Below are 17333 nucleotides of genomic sequence, written 5' to 3'. Positions count from 1 at the left end.
TTTTGTTGTGACAAGCTTACCTGTCACAGACAAATAGCTCCCACCCTGTTACAAACACTTGTGTGAACACAAACTCATGGAATCAGAATCCTGCTTTTTTTTTTTTTCCTTTTTTTTTTTGTGTCACAGAGCATTTCAGGCAGAAGATTTCAATTGTCCCTTAATGCTTAATGGTTGTAATGTTAATTTCAGTGGTTCTTCTGAAAGAGAAGTGATTAAAAGCAAAACTGAGAAAAAAATAATTAAAAATATTAGGAGTCACAGGCAAATAAATCTTCCATTTCACTTGTTTGACTTAATTTAGCAGTGGATATATAGAGTGAGAATGCTTCCACCTGAACTGGTTGTGTTCCAATGCATAGAAATAAGGTACTGCCAGAATCTTGAGTTTAGTATCCTATTTTAGATGTTCAGTACACTTAGATACTCTTCAAATTTCCCAATCCAATAATACTAATTATGGCTTTAAAATGCTGGTATCTTTTGAATGGCTATAAGAGGCCTCTAAATTACAGCTCAGATGGATTGTAAATGTCTAAACATGGTTAAATGAAACCTCACCTTCATCTGCTCTAGATTCTCCTAGATGTTTTTATACTTCCTGCTTTTATTGACCATTTAGAAACACAAAAGACTCCTGAAAGCAGGTCCTGATGTGCTTTATTTTACATTCTAAGCATGTTCATCCCAAATTGGGGTATTCATTCTCAGCTTCAGTAAAGGTGCTAAAAAAACCCTTTCCTTTTTAACTGTTTTTTCAGAGACCCTATTACCTCCTTGTTTCGAAGGGTGTAAATGAAAGGGTTTAGCATGGGAATAACAATTGTATAGAAGATTGAGATGGTTTTGTTTTTGTTGGGTGAAGATGTAGCTCCAGGCTGAGCATATGTGAAGAAAGCTGTCCCAAAGAACAAGCAGATTGTCATCATGTGAGAAGAGCAGGTGGAGAAGGCTTTGTGCCTGCTTTCAGCTGAAGGCATTTGGATGATTGTGATGATTATGTAACCATAGGAGATAAAAACCACCAAGGCAGTGCCCACAATTATGAATCCACACACTGCCAGCATTACGAGCTCATTGACAAGTGTGTTGGAACAGGAGGCATGGATCACTGCAGCAACATCACAGAAGAAGTGGTTTATTTCTCCAGGCCCACAAAAGGACAAACTGAATGTGAAGCCTGTCTGGATGGTGCAGTTGATGCAGCCTGACAGATAAGAGCCCATCACCATGAGAACACAAAGTCTTTTGCTCATAATGACTTGATAGAGCAGTGGATTGCAGATGGCAGTGAAGCGATCATAAGCCATCGCAGCAAGAAAGAAGGCTTCTGTTGTACCAAAGAGAGAGAAGAAGAACATTTGTGAAGCACAGCCGTTGTAGGAAATGTTTCTTCTGCCCAGTAAGAATGCCAGTGCTGCCCTGGGAGTGATGACAGAGGAATAGCAGATGTCCAAGGTGGACAAATTCTCTAGGAAAAAGTACATTGGAGTGTGCAGGTTGGAGTCCATTCTAATGATGAGAATGATGCAGACATTTCCCACTACAGTGACAATATACATCGTGGAGAAGAGAACTGAGAGAAGGAGTTGTGATCCTGGGTGAGATTTGAACCCAACCAAAATGAACTCACTTATCCTGGTGTTGTTTTCCATGTTTTCTTTCAGATGATGTTCCAAAAGGAAATTAGGATGTAGTAGATTGCAGACAGTTTGTCCGGAGAAGCAATTATAGAAGAATAAGACAAACGATGAGATATATGAAACACAAGAAATATTAAAAATAGAAAGATGGAAAAGAGTAGAAAATTCATTGATATATCATATCTGTAGGTTTTTGTCAACTGTTACAGGGTAATTTGTAAACTAACTACCCTGTAATGTTATCTTCAGTATAAAGAAACATTCTGCATGCAGCTTAACTAACCTATTTTAATTTAATAAACTTTACACTCAACTAGAAACAGACATTTTGTTCTACCGTTGAAGACCTACTTCAGATTTAACTGGGCAGAAAAAAATCTCGTACTAAGATTGCAACTAACCCACAAAAGACACTCTCCCCTAAAGAAAAGAACAAGTGAATGTTCTTCTTCAGATGATGCAAAACAATTAAAAATATATATGAGCCAAGAAATGTATTAAAAGAATGTGGATAATTGTTTAAAACCCCAAGTCAATTATTTTAAAAACCCACACTTTTTAATGTGACAAACAGAGCTTTTTCTTTTATAAAAGTACTTGAAACAAAACCTTCAAATGCTGAGATATCTGAAATAAGTTTTCTCTACTCAAATGCTAATTCACATAGTATGGAAAAAATTGACTAATTTATAGAATGTTTCAGGTAATTCCTTTTCAATTTTATTTAGTAATTTTATTTTCATGAGCTAGTTGTCCTCTCATCTAGGCTTGAATATATTCTGTGGGTTGATGCCTACGCTAGAACTCATAGTTTGGATGCCTTTAAATTCCGTGGACAGAAATAAACACTCCAGCTTTAGGATATTTATTGTAGAAGGTATGAATCATGTGTTATGATTTTCTGGTTCTCTCCATTGATCTAAAGGAAAGTCCAGCTATTCTTTATGTAAAAAGATGGACATAGATGTGTAAAGCTGAGTGATAGAAATCCCCATCCAGTTACTGGTATTTTCTTTGGTTTGCTGTCATTTCCATGAGATCATTTCTCTTAACCAGCATGTACCTAATCTTTTCAAAGCACTGAATTAATTTTTAACACATTACTCCAGCTATCCCTCCATGGTTTGAAATGTAGCCTCAGCTCTAGGTATCCTAGGAGCTCTATTTAATCCTTTGTTCTTATTTACCCATGAGTCTTAGAAAAGAGAAATAAATTTGGAGAAAGAATTTATCTTTGCATAACCTTGCTGATCAAATATTTTGGCTACTTTCCCTGGGGATTTTTGTGTGCAGAGAGCTCAGGTTTAGGCAGTCAGGGTCAAGTATCCAGTCAAAGCCTATTCAAACCTGTTGTCTACAGCTTTCACAATTCCTAAAGCTTCCCATATTGCCAAAAGAGAGAAATAGATGCATCCACAGTGTGATTCTTCTAGTCTCACCACACCTGTTCAAAACAGGGGGAAAACAGTCCCTTAGAAGTATCTGTCTTTGTGGACAAAAGTATCTCTTTTTTCTTATTCTTTTCTGGCTAGCTTTATTCCTTTCCTAACAGTGATGTAAAAGAAAATGTCAAAATTGTGTGTCACTATGGTCAGCCATTTAAGATGTGTGGTCTTGGCTTACCTAATTGACCTTATTTTTAAATTCTTGTTTTTATTCTGGTTTTATGTGTAAGCATCAATGATTTAAATGTAACAGATGTAAACTTATGAAATAATTTCATACTAATCAAATATATTCTCCACTGAAGGATATCCTACATCCTATCAAAAATTGTTTAGTTGAAATAACAATTACTACTGCTTTAAGTAAATGGCTTTGTAAAGAGGTTAACAAAAACCACAGCTAAGAATAAAGATACTGGAGATGCTTTTTTAGCCAGTGAGGAGGGAAGATTTTTGATTCACCTGAGAGGTCTCTGGGACTGTCTCTTGGCTGATTAAACAGAAACTCTAGAATGTAGACACATTAAATACTGGCTTCCTGTTAAGGTACTTAATTTCCAGAAGAACTAACTATATTCATAAGCCCTGATTATTACATGCTATGTAATGAAAAAAAGAGAAAACAACCATTTTTAGCCCAGTTCTATGACTAAATTTATCAAAGCAGAGCTCAGACTTCACACACCACAATACACATACCTTGTAATACAGTGATTAAAGCCAGGTTTGGTTTTTGGAATTCAGGTTTCTTGAACACATTGCCAAAAAATACTGAACGTTTTTTCTACTCAACTGATTTTTCAGTAGTCTCTTGTAATCAATACATCACTGGCCTTTCATCTTACTGGTTCTAAAGGCATTCTCCTCAGCATGTTGTTTATATATACTTCAATAGGTGTACATAAAAACACTAGGGAATCAGTTTCCAGAGTCCTGGACCTTCACAGCTGACATCTGAACCTCAAATGAGACATTTTTCCCTTGTGCCATTTTTCTTTGCTTGCAAAAGAAGAAAAACACAAGGTATAAAAGGAATACAATAATAAGGAATAAAACACAAACAATAAAGTGTACTGCTGTTTCTGTGTGTCTTTTGCCCCTACTTTTTTCACTGTTTCTTATGCAGAACCCTTCCTGCCCCTTGTAGATTTCTTTCTGCTAAGCAAAACACTGTGGACCTAATCAAAACCTCATTAGCCATTAGAATCTGCTTCCTTCCAAATTATCAAAACAGACACCATTACCTTCTCCCCAGCCAATATGCTTCTCTTCTCTAAACAAAAGCAAGTTTTCACTAAGTGAAAAATGACTGGCAAGGAAAGTGTACTCACCGTCTAAAACATAAAAGTATGATTCAGATGAGGGTCCAGCCTCCAAGGAAACACTGCTCTGGAATCCAGCAACCACTCCAGGAGGGGAAAAAGCATCTGCTAGCTCCTGTGTGGGTATCTCAGACACCCTAGGATACGGATATTTTTCAACAAGCAAACCTGCATTCTTCTCAGCACAGGAGCATCACTTCTAGTTACAGCAGACTATATTAAATTTTGTTTTGGCATGTGGTTTTAAATAACTCTGCGTTAAATAAATGTTTCTGTTCTTGATATGATGGTTTCCCAAATTTTGTGACTGACAATAGATCAATATCTTCTAAAACCAGACTATCTTACATTTGCATACATTCTTATCAGCTCCCAGAGGTGGAGAGTAAGATTAAGAGAGATGGAAAGTTTCTCAAAAGCTAAGATTGAACTTGTAGTCTTACCTACTTTACTTGTGGGAGATGACTTATTTACAGTACTTTAAAAGCACCCAACCTTGAATTTGCAAAAGTGTTTATTAGGAAAACTTCCAGAAATAAACTTGGATGCAAGAGAGAACTTGCATTCTCAAAAAGTTTGTGTTTGTGTAAGACTTCTCTGTGTTCTTCCCTAAGAACACTTAGGAACTCCTGTTGAATAGGTTATGAATTATTTGTTTCAGGTTTTCTAGCACCATTATTATTAGTGTACATAAACCCAGTAAAAATTGGATGATAATCCTCTTCACAGTGTATTTGAAGGATTTTCCTGACATTATTTCAAAACGATCACTGCTTTAAATCCAGTCAATGTGTGTAGCCAAATCACTGTATTAAAGGAACTTCACACCCTGCAAAATTTCTATGAAAAACTCACTGAGGAGAACTGAAATGCTGTGGTTTGCACTTTATGTACAAAAAGCTGAAATAAGAGAAGAAATAGATTCGGTGATTATTGGTGTATCAGTACTTTAATATATTGTAATAAGAAAGAAGCAAGCCTGATGCTGTACTGATAAATTACTTCACCATAGCTTGTGTGGGACTAAATCCTGGATTTGTGATGAAAACCATATTGAGAACAGAGGAATGCTTCAGTTCTTGCTGAGCAGTGCTGGCACAGGCTGGGAGCGAGCAAGAAGCTGTGAGGGGATACAGCTGGAACAGCTGATTCAGCTGACCAGAGAGCCATCCCAGACCATGTGGCATCATGCTCAGCAATAAAAAGTGCAGGAAAAAGGAGGAAGGGATGTTTCTTCCAAAGTAACCTTTAGTAACCTTATCTCATCTAAGGCAAAGGTCTAAAATAAGCCAGATGAATGATGCTGTTATATTATCCATCCAGTATAAAGAAATGATAGGTTATGAGCTTATAGATAGACATTCACATTGCCAGTGTTTTAGTTTCTACATTTAAACATTTCTAAAGTTATATGATGTATATTCCATGAACTGTGAGAGAAATGTGAAGTACCACAAGGATATATTCATTTTGGTATTAAAAAACCCTCCATTTTCTTGGAGATGGCTGAACATAAAGGCACATGTTATAGATAAATACAATAAGCATCCTCTAGGGTGATAATCCATACCCATGAGTAGTAAAGGAGCTGAGGGTAGTTTGCTTCGATGTCTAAATAGACATGTCTAATTTTTACGTATTTTTAGAAGAATTCATATCTAGCTGTACCTGTGGCTCTTGATTTCTTATGCAAATCTAAAGAACTACTGGATTTTTTTTGGCTCCTTTCCAATGGTTCATATTGTAATGTACATTCATTTTGTGTCAATTACCTATTTTCTCATAGCAGATTTTCTGCTAATACCTGGAATACAGCCAGCACCCTACATTTCTGGTGATCGCTCCCCATTGTGGTTAACTTCAAGCTATTCCTGACATCTCTCTTTTACATTATATTCAAGTCCTCAAAAAGGTCTTGTTTGGAACAATTGTGTCCATGGCATTATGGCACAGGATGCACAGACAAGTTTCTTCCAGGTTTCTTCCCTGGAAAGCTAAATATTTCATCTGCATAATTGGAGAAGTCAGTGTGCTAGTACAGAGCATAGAATATCAGATACCACAGTCTTAGTCATAAACTTAAACCCAGATTTAATTTGGTCATACGGAAATGCACTCTGCTGACAGAGTTATTTATTTATTTGTGTGTTTGTTTGTTTGTTTATTACAGAGTATTAAAAGTTCTGAAGCACTGTGATAGTCTGAACACAGAGTAGTTTTCTTAGAGGCACCATTTTATTTCTAACTGATAATCAGATTTTCTCACAGACGATCCATGTTTAGCTCAGATTCATCAGCTGTGTTTCCAGACTCCTGCATAAGATCATTACTGCTGATGAAATACTGCTGGATCCAAGGCTTGTGCAGCCAGAAGGAAATATTGAAGTGATTTATCCTTTCAGGAATGTCTGAATTTCTTCATGGAACACATTATTTGGTGTGCAACAAGGTTGTTTAGGCGTACCTCAGTCCTGTGGTGAAGCTGAGACAGAGGCCAAGTGACAATGCAGCTGTACCACCTGAAGAGCATGAGTTACTCACATTTTACCTTCTCTAATGCCATATTAGAAAAATATTCTTCTTCAGAGGATGGTTCCTCAGAGGATGGTTCCTTTTATCCTACACCAGGTACCCAAAATTGTTCAAATTACCCATTCTTTTCTGCTGCCTGTATCTTTCAAGGGATAATAACAAAATCTCAGAGTAAATAAATCACACATAGATATCTGGTTTTCAAATGCATTTTACAATGTTTTCTGGACTCTATTCTATGTAGGGCAAACAAACCTGGGGTTCATTTTCTAGCATTTCCAAACCTCTTTAAAAACAGAGCAGTCATTCAGCAGGAGACTTTTAAGAAAGGGTGACAGCATAGATTCTTAAGGGGAAAACAAGCAAAAAAACCCCAAACCCAAACATCTCAAGTCAAAGCAATAGTATATACCTAGATCTAGCTTAGATATATTAAGGTCTAGTCCAATAAATATGAGTAGTGTGTGCATGAATAGGAGAGTTTCACTTTGGTGTGGATTAAGGTCTGGATCTCCTGACTTTAGCTCCTCAGCACTTCCAGTTGATCTTCATGAGCAAAGCCCCTTCTCCAGGACCCTTTCGTTGCTTTCTTTGGTGTGTCTTCTGCAAGTAAAAGTCCTTCTCATGGCAAACCTGACTTCTTTGTTTCTAAGACAATATATGAGAGGATTCAGAAGTGGCACAACCACCGTGTACAGGACTGATACCAACTTGTTAGCACGATAGGTGTACATGAGCTTGGGACGGCTGTAAGTGAAAAGGGTGGTGGAGTAGAACAAAATCACCACGGTCAGGTGGGAGCTGCAGGTGGAAAAGGCCTTTTGCCTCCCCTGAGAAGAAGGAATCTTCAACACGGTGAACATGATGCAAATGTAGGAGGCCACCACAATACACAGAGGTACCATGATAACCATCAGAGCCAAGATGAAGTCCACTAGCTCAGCCAAAGAGGAATCGCTGCAGGAAATATTCAGTAGGGGTGAAATATCACAGAAATAATGATTGATTTTGTCCACATCACAGTATGAGAGCCGGGCTATAAAGCTCAGCTTGATGGAAGAAGTGGTCAAACCACACATCCAACAGCCAGCTATCAACTGAGCACAGAACTTGTGACTCATGATGAGTGGGTATCTGAGAGGTTTGCATATGGCCACAAAGCGGTCGTAGGCCATAACAGCTAACAGAATATACTCAGTACAAACAAAAGTCACAAAGAAATACAACTGTGTCAGGCAGCCCTGGAATGAGATACGTTTGTCATGAGAAATGACATCTACGATCATCTTTGGCTCAATGACAGAAACATACCAGATCTCCAAGAAAGACAGACTCCCTAGGAAGAAATACATGGGGTTTTGCAGACCCTGGTTGTTGCGGATGATGAGAATGATAAGGAAGTTTTCCAACACAGTTAATAAATAAACCAGAAGTAAAGTAGAGAAAAGGAGCAGCTGCAGTTCAGCAGTGGTGGGAAAACCCAGGAGAATGAAATACATTACTTTGGTTTCATTCCTCCCACCCATTCTGTAGCAGAAAGATGAACCTTATCCACCTGCAATAAATTAATACAATCACACCTAACTACTCAGGCTTAAATTCACAGCCATATGTTACACCACCACTTAAAGACACTGTAAAAGTTCAGACATTTTGTTGCTTGGTTTTTAGACATTAATTTTGTGAAATTTATCTGCTCAATTCAGAATTTTTCATTTTAAAAATTAAATCATGCTTTTTACTTTACATTTCATAGAGATAAATACATATTAGAAGCTTATCTCATCTAAGACAAAGGTCTAAAATAAGCCAGATGAATGATGCTATTATATTATCCATCCAGTATAAAGAAATGATAGGTTATGAGCTTATAGATAGACATTCACATTGCCAGTGTTTTAGTTTCTACATTTAAACATTTCTAAAGTTATATGATGTATATTCCATGAACTGTGAGAGAAATGTGAAGTACCACAAGGATATATTCATTTTGGTATTAAAAAACCCTCCAAACACATCTGAAGGACCCCACTATAGAAGGTTTCTGTATCTAGCTCAGAAAACACTTACATCTACACAAAGTCTGTTGAGATAAAAGGTACACATAGCATCCCAGATACAACATAAGTGCAAGCAAATTATAATTCTGGGTCTGCTTTGTTTGCAACTAACTCAGATTAATCCTTCAAAAATAAGAATGGCTCAGCCTGTGCTATTAAAAACAAAACTGTTCTCAACCTTCTGTGGAGGGAATCCACCGCCTTAGTTGATCCTGGAGAATATGATCAGTAGGGTACAGATGAAGTGTAGACTGGTATGTCAGTTGGGTGATTTATAAATCAACACAGATAAATCAACACTTGGTTTATGTTTGGTGTCTCATGAGATCTGATTTAGAAATTACAGCTAGCCTCCCAATGGAAGCAATCACAGGAAGAGGAGGGATGTTATTGTTTCCTCTGTGATTCCATGCAGAGTAGAAGCAAGAAGCTCTGAAGATTTTTTTCTGAGACACTGAACAATGAAAAAATACCAGTAAGTGCCTACTGATTTTTATAGGGCAGAGGAAAATAAAAGCATACCCTGAGGCAGGGGATATGGCAGTCTTTTACCAAAAGGTAATCTAGAAAAATATTCTAGTACCCTAATCTAAATCCGTAGCCTTAACTGGTAATCGCTTTTGGAGTAAGTGATTTTGGATAAGTGTAGTTTCACCTACACTGGAGTTATTTGTACAATCTTCAGATACACAAACAGCCAAGCTATGCATTTTCTGAATAGTAAAATGCAGTACAAATATGTTCAGAGCAAAAGGAGGATCCAAGATGACATTGGTCTGTTACCTGAGGAGCTCAGCTGCCCCCCAAACAGGGCTGAGGTGCTGCTGCAGGATTTTGTTGCACGAAGAACACAAAACTTGCTCTGGTCTCCTCCATACTGCCAAGTGGGAGCAGTCCCTGGACTCAGCTATTTGTAAAATCACCTTCCAGTTGGTCTCATATGAGGCAGATATCTTAAGCCAAAACCATGATTAAAATTATATTCATACAGAGAGAATAATGGAAGTTTAGCATCTGGGAGAGTTGGAACTACAGAATTTATTTGGCTGTTGGATCATAGAGTTTGATTTAATTTGCAAATATGTTAAAATCTAGTGATATTTGATATACCTTATGGTATGTTGGCTGAATTCTAGCTACTGGCCAAAGCCATGTGTGCATTCTCAGGAATGTAAGGGCATCTCATGAAGAAGGCAACTTTAAAATAATGTAAGTGCATGGAGAAGGAAGAGTAGTGTTGTCAGAAGCACGAGTGTTACTTCTTCCCTCATTTCTGTTGGGCTGGTGAGGGTCCAAATACCATGGATCAATTTTGGGATCTCTGCAATTCAAGGAAAATGTGGATAAGCTGGAGAGGTGCTTACTAAAGCCTGCTAAGATGTGAGGACATGGCATGGGTACATGCACCATGAGAAGAAGTTGATGTAGCTGGGTTTGTTCAGTGTGGTGTACTGGAGGCTGTGCTGTGGTCGAACAGGTACAAGGTATAAAAAGGGACAAAGGCAATGATTTGCAACTCAGTAGGGTTCCATAATTGCTTCCCTGCTATTTAGGCCATTAGAAGATATGAGGTCAGAAGAGTGCTTAAACAGTCTCCCAGAGAGATTGTTGTACTTCTGATGTTTTCAGATCTCAGCTAGACCGAGCCTCAGCTGACGTAATAGAGAGATGGGGAGCGTTATGCTATAAAAGGGAAGTCACATTATAAATATATTCACATCTGGAGTACTGCATCCAGTTCTTGGCTCCCCAGTGGACGAGTGATATGGAAATACTGGAGAGCACCCATTCCCTGGATAGTATTGAACGTATTGCTCGTGTGCCAAAACCTACTGAGTGGGTAGCTACAGCCAGATTCAGCTCCCTAAACACCAATTTCTATTGCAGTTTGAGATGCCACAGGCTTTTCCATTTGACATCCAGATCAAAGAACCATACAAAAACTTAGGTTGGAAGGACAGAATTTTACTTGTGGACTTTTTTAACTCACTCTGCTGTCACAAACGGTTCAGTGGGGTCAGGTTTTTCAAGGACTTGTCAGGTCAAGCATTGAAAAGCTCAAAAGACAGAGATTTCATTACCTCTCTGGGACTGTGTTGTGGTGCTTAATCACTCTGATCAATTTTGTTTGATTTTTTTCTTTTTTTGGACTATCTTATCTGAATTTAATTTGTTGTAACTAGTTCCTGTTGCTTTTCTCTTTTCAGGTGTGGTTCATGATCTCCTGTCACAGCTATCTAAAGTGACTGTTATTATCTGAATGACTGAAGTTCCCATCCTCATTCCTGTGAAGAAAGTTGACATAACCATTTATTTGGTGCCTCAAGTTCTTGAATCGTAGTTTCATGTTAAGTTGAATCAAGGTCAGAATGCAATTTTGTTCTTTGATGCACACCAAAAAAATACATTAAGACAAGGCAATTATGTTTATTGCCTTTTCTGCTCCTCAGGAATGATGTGTGACGTGTTCAGTAGAGCCACCTTTCACATTTGCATAGATTAATAGATTTTAGCTGAACATGCAGACTGACTCGGGAGAAGGAATTCTTAACCACTGATGTTGAAAGAAAACCCTAATAACCATTTCTGTCAAAGTAAAAATCTTATTAGACTTTCATAGGATTCAGACAAATTCAGTCTGAAGGTTATCTTCCAAGCATCACAGATCTGATGCAGAAACTCTGGAGACAGCGGCCCTGCTACACAAGACCTTCAGTAAAGTGTCCTTCACTTCCTGGTTCCTCAGGCAGTAAATGAATGGATTTAGCATTGGAGTGACTATAGTATAAATTATGGAAAGCAGCTTGTTGAGATCCAAGGAGTTTATACTCCTGGGCCGGGCGTACATGAAGAGTGTGGTTGAGAAGAAAATGATGACCACAGCCAGGTGAGAAGCACAGGTGGAGAAGGCTTTCTTCCTGTTCTGGGCCATGGGAATGAGCAAAATGGTGCTGATTATGCAGATGTAAGAAATTATGATGACAGAGAGGGGGATCAACAAAATAAGCAAGGCCGAGACAAAGTCCACCATCTCTGCAACTCGCCGCTTGGTGCAAGAGAGGTTGAGCAACGGGCTGATGTCACAGTAGAAGTGGTTGATAACGCTGGGACCGCAGAAGGAGAGCTGGGAAATGAAAAAGACCTTGAGCATGGACAGCAGAAAGCCAAGCAGCCAAGAGCCCACGGCCAGCTGCACACAGGCCCTGCGGGTCATGATGACCGTGTAGTGCAGGGGGCTGCAGATGGCCACAGAGCGGTCATAGGCCATGACAGCCAGGAGGACACACTCAGTACACACCAGGGCAATGAAAAAGTAGAGTTGGGCCATACAGCCTGTGAAGGAGATGTTCTTATTCCTCACCAGCAAGCTGACCAACAATTTGGGAACAGTGACTGAAATGTACCAGGCATCTAGGAAAGCAAGATGGCCTAGGAAAAAGTACATGGGCTTGTGGAGCTGGTGATTACTTATGATTAAAGTGATGATAATTATGTTCTCAGTGACAGTCAACAAATACACAGTAAGGAAAATCACAAACAGCAGAGCCTGTAGCTCTGTGGTGGTAGGGAATCCCAACAGGATGAACTCATAGATGTGGGTATCATTTTCTTGTACCATGATGACCTTGAAGACCTGGAATGTATAAGGAGGAAAAAGGAAAGAAATAGGGAACATTTTTTATTATCTCCCCCAAGCATCCTCTTCATACTGGACTTGCAAATACACAATTTAAGGAGAGATTCCACACCAGTTATTTAATTGACATTCTTTATTATTTAACCACCTCTGAATTTTTTTGTGTCCTACAGCAGGATTGGTGATTCAGATCCTGGCTCCAAGAAAATGTTTGGGCTTCACTGATTTCTTCTTCTTACCCCTATCTTAAAAGACAATCTTAAAAGACTTAAAAGACAATCAAAGGAGAAGAGGCAACATTTTTAAGAGTGCATTGGATCTCAGTTCTGAGCTACCCCCCAGATGGTCACCAATGCCAAGCCATGTGGAGAGAAGCACAGTCTTGCTGGACTCACACACAGCAAACTTGCCTTGAGCTGTTTTACTGTCTCGCTTACTCTTGAATATTTGCAGAAGAAAAGAAGTGTTTGCTCTCTCACACGGAGTACTTTATTTAAAGTTTGCTAGGGTTATGGGATGTATGCATTTTGGTTTTTTCTTTCAAAATTGGAAAGGACCTGTGCATCTGAAAATTTCTCTCCTTTTCAATGGTTTGACTAAAATAAGCCACTTCTCCCCCCAAATAAGTTTTTATGTAGTGTCTTATACTACAATAATAACAATAGCCACCCATAATTTTTCTGCTGCGTTAATTGATAGAAATAATCTTGATTTATCACAAAATACCTGAAGTTTGATGTTTATTCTTCTTCTTTTCCACTTCTTAGGGACGGTTTCAAACAACCTTTTTTCACCTATTCCTGCACATTCCTATCCAATAATCAGCTGACTTTCTAGAATGATGTTCAATATTTGTCATTCACAAAATATTTTTCATACAAAAATTAAGAAAAAGATCCATTATTGTCATGGGGGGGAAAAAAAGAAAAAGGAATATGTATTTCTGTGATTTCATTATTTATTTGTCTTTGAGTTTCAAAATATTTCAAATTTGATTTTTCTCTCACATACAGATAATCTGTGTAGAATCAACCTAATTACATAAGTTACATATTTTATTACAAGTACATCACTGCTGCCAAATAACAAAGTGATGGAATACTAAATACAATTACATTTCTAAGGATGGCTTTCACCACCTCCCAGCTTTCCATGAGATTTAAGCTGTGGTAAATGCTGACAGGTGAGGCAGGTAATTCATTTTCCAGTATAGCCAGTGGAGATTCAGGCAGCACAGGGAAGAAAACCTAGTTTAAGTGATTTAGTGTGCTATAGAATACAGACCATAATTGAAAAGTACCTGAATGAAAAGGATATCAAGAAGAGAAAATAAAAATTATGGTTCCACATTCCAATATAGGTTTAAAAATTCCAGATCTACCACATAATACCTTAGAATATTGACTGTCAATAATTTAATTTTAAAAGGGTGATTAATTGGAGAATTTCAGGTACCTGTCCTCAAATAACAGGTCACTCTCAGGTGGCATAGAAAGATAACTTCCATGTTTCAAGAATGAAGCTTTTTAGGGTAAAAATAATGGTGAATGCTTTTTACATTCTAGTCCACTGAAAGTGGACTACAAATGTGGTTTTTTACCACATAAACATGTTCAGAAGTACTGCTACTGCATAGAAAACACAGAGAGAGAGAGAGGGAAAGGTTCTATTTAACTTATACTGTCAACAGTGGTCATAGGATTTTTAAAAGCACAAAAAGTACAATAAGAAATTTCCATATTTCTAGATTTTATTAAGTCCAGCTCTGTTTTCCTTTCCAAGCAATCCCCCTCTCTCCTCTCTCACACTTTGAGAAACATGTCCATGTTTGTCTTGAAAACTACTCATAGAATCCCAGAATGCCAGAACGGTTTGGGTTGGAAGGGACCTTAAAGACCATCCCATTTCACCCCTGCCATGGGCAGGGACACCTCCCACTGTCCCAGGCTGCTCCAAGCCCCAATGTCCAGCCTGGCCTTGGGCACTGCCAGGGATCCAGGGGCAGCCACAGCTGCTCTGGGCACCCTGTGCCAGGGCCTGCCCACCCTCCCAGGGAAGGATTTCTTTCCAATATCTTTTCAGTTTGAAGCTCTCCCCCTTGTCCTGTCCCTGCAGTTCCTGATAAGAACTTGGAATGCCGTTTCCAAGACACTCACAACTTATGTTGGTATTCTCCGAGTTCAGGTGAGATCAGATGAGAAGAAAGACCTCTAACAAAGCTAGAGAAGAGGAAATTAAATGCTCTTTGTCTGAGCGAGAGATCAGTATCTACACTTCTTTCTCGCTTTCATTGAGCTAAAACCTTACCCCTTTGCTTTTCTGTTTCTCTCTGAATGGCTGAGAGCCGCTGTGAAAGGCTGTGAGCATAAACAGTTCCTGCAGGCTTCTGTCGATTGGCTGAGCTAAGATTTCCCAGGGTGATAAAATATCTCTCAATATATTATCCTTCAAAGCCCAAGAGAACTGAGAACAGAATTAGAGGGAATAAATTTCCCTCCTTTTTCTAAACCTCACGGAAGGTGTTGCTCTGCTTGTTTGCTTGTTAATTTTTTTAATGTGTTAACTAGCTATTGTAGCACTATCCATGGGTTTTTTTTCTTTCTCCAAAGTCAGTGCTGTCTATGTGACAAGGCATCAGACTGGAACTCAGGACTCATTTGTACTTTGCTGTTGGCTCATGATGGGTAGCTTTGACCAACAAAACTTCATTCGTCAGTGCCTTCGTTTCTCCATATATTAAATAATTATTACACTGGTCTTGAAAATTACTGGAGGTTCCACAGAGAAAGCAGCACCCAAGCATTAAGTATCAATAATATTGGAGGTGTGAAAGACACCATTCAGAGGGGAAATCCAACTCCCTCCACATGCCAACAACCCAGAGTGAGATGCAGCCCAGAGAGAAGACACGGAAATACAGGTGACAATAGTGCAAATTTCTGTATGTGAACTACATGACTGAACTCCCATTAAAGTCAGCTGGGAGAGAGTCAACAGAAGAGTCTGGACAGTGTTTCAGCTCATTCAAGAGTAACCAAAGTGTTTGGGATTCATTTTCCAAAATGTGTGTCTTTTTCAAACACTGTTGAGTGATCTTCACAGCCAGCAGCTCTGCATTTTCTGGGTTGTATTTTCCAGACCGGTGAAGATGTCTTGGATGCCCGAGGCACTAAGCATCTGTTCCCTTCCTTCCTTTATTTATTAAAATAAAGCAGATTTGTCCCAGACATCTATGTGTCGCTACAGTAACTTCAACTCTGTGCCGCTGGAAAATCCATTGCTTGGGAAAGACTTCCTCTCTGGAAACTGATTCTCTTAAGAAGTAGAGTGCAAATAAATGTAACTCAGGCAGACAGAATGTTCAGGCCTTATTTCAAGGTGTTGTCAAACAAAAAAGGAATATTAGTGCAGTAAATATCACCGTATCCCGCAGCCGTAGGGAGGAGGAGGAGAAGATCCAGCAGGCAGGAATTGTGCAGCAAGATTGATTGATTTAATTATTTTACAAACTCTTTTATAGACTTTTTCTTCATAGTCTAATTGGACAAAGGATCAGCCCCCCCCTTGGGGTGATTGGCTAAAATCCTAAAACATCCATTGTCAAAATATTTTTCTACTATACCATAAACAAGACTTTTCAAGGTTGCAGGTGTTTGGTTGTTTACAGAACTCTGCTACCTCTTCTGTGAGAGCGAAAAGTCTCTCATGGGCTTAGAAAATAGCAAGAAAATCCTTGCTAGCAGCATTTTTGTATCCACAAAGGAACTGTGAAGCACTCCAGAAGAGACTTCAGTTAAGCTTTCAGGCAGGCCTGTATGTATTTTAGCAAATAAATTCCATTTCTAACTTAATCCAAGGAAATCTTGAGTTGTCCATTAATCATACCTGTATGCTTCATGCAGAGTTACAGATCCTAGAACTCGCAGATTGTGTTTCATGGAACTGAAAACACACTTTTCTGGACTGTGATACAACTTGTGGTTACTTCAAAGAGAAATCTCAAAGAGTTCACAGCAATACAAGACTGAGCACAGGGAAGACCTGGGTGAAATGCTGTGATGTGATGTGCATATAGCAACCAAGTCTATGGGTCTAATGCCAAGTAAATTTGGTTGGGGGGGGCCATGGATCACTTGGGGTGGGGTGTTATTAGTAGCATACATGTAGACACACTTTGTTTTTGCTGTATTTGTGATGCTCTGATGAAATTAATGTCAGTAGCTGGAACTATGGATAGACATTTGGAGTGGTACCAAGCATAATTAAAGTCATAAATAACCAGTTTTGGACACAGTACTTTTGCATGCCTGGAGACCAGAGCAGGAGGATGAAATTAAGAAAAGTTGGGTATTTGTAAGCCTAATTGTGACCTGCTCATTCTCATCCCACTCTTCCTGCTTCTCAGTATTGTGTTAAATTAATGCTCCTTCAGGGATGTAAATAGCGATAATGCTAGGTGCAAGAGAACTCTGCAAAACATTTAAATAATTTTGCATATATGAGCACTTACCTTCATTTTTATGCCTTATTTTCTTGTTACTATTCACCTACCCTTTCTTTAGCCTACTTTTTTCATTATTTCTCGTACACTTTCTGCCTCCTAGCATTTTAAATTAGGAGTAAGCTTCATTTTTAGGCATGTAGGATATAACATCCTATACATAACAGATTGGCACCAACAGAACAGAATCACC

The 17333-nt window shown here is 38.7% G+C and overlaps 3 protein-coding genes across 3 annotated transcripts; all 3 read right to left on the bottom strand.

Annotated features, from left to right (window-relative positions):
• Nucleotides 1-715: 715 nt before the first annotated feature.
• On the bottom strand, nucleotides 716-1661 carry LOC104697836 (olfactory receptor 12-like). Its single transcript, XM_010412883.3, has one exon. It carries the CDS (start codon nucleotides 1653-1655, stop codon nucleotides 726-728), a length of 930 nt encoding a protein of 309 aa, XP_010411185.1. The 5' UTR covers nucleotides 1656-1661; the 3' UTR covers nucleotides 716-725.
• A 5829-nt stretch (nucleotides 1662-7490) lies between these two features.
• On the bottom strand, nucleotides 7491-8468 carry LOC104697835 (olfactory receptor 6Y1). Its single transcript, XM_010412882.1, has one exon. The coding sequence runs from the start codon at nucleotides 8466-8468 to the stop codon at nucleotides 7491-7493; it is 978 nt and encodes a 325-aa protein (XP_010411184.1).
• Nucleotides 8469-11661: 3193 nt separating this feature from the next.
• Nucleotides 11662-12621, bottom strand: LOC104697834 (olfactory receptor 6B1-like). Its single transcript, XM_010412881.1, has one exon. It carries the CDS (start codon nucleotides 12619-12621, stop codon nucleotides 11662-11664), a length of 960 nt encoding a protein of 319 aa, XP_010411183.1.
• Between the last annotated feature and the right edge of the window lie 4712 nt (nucleotides 12622-17333).

This window comes from Corvus cornix, chromosome 27 (assembly GCF_000738735.6).
Source record: "Corvus cornix cornix isolate S_Up_H32 chromosome 27, ASM73873v5, whole genome shotgun sequence".
Classification (NCBI taxonomy): domain Eukaryota; kingdom Metazoa; phylum Chordata; class Aves; order Passeriformes; family Corvidae; genus Corvus; species Corvus cornix.
Note: the sequence above shows the minus strand (reverse complement) of the source record. Positions and strands in the feature narration are given on the sequence as shown.

Excerpts from the sequence above, each read along its gene's own strand:
- LOC104697835 (XM_010412882.1), bottom strand. The coding sequence starts at position 8,468 with ATGGGTGGGAGGAATGAAACCAAAGTAATGTATTTCATTCTCCTGGGT.
- LOC104697834 (XM_010412881.1), bottom strand. The coding sequence starts at position 12,621 with ATGGTACAAGAAAATGATACCCACATCTATGAGTTCATCCTGTTGGGA.
- LOC104697836 (XM_010412883.3), bottom strand. The coding sequence starts at position 1,655 with ATGGAAAACAACACCAGGATAAGTGAGTTCATTTTGGTTGGGTTCAAA.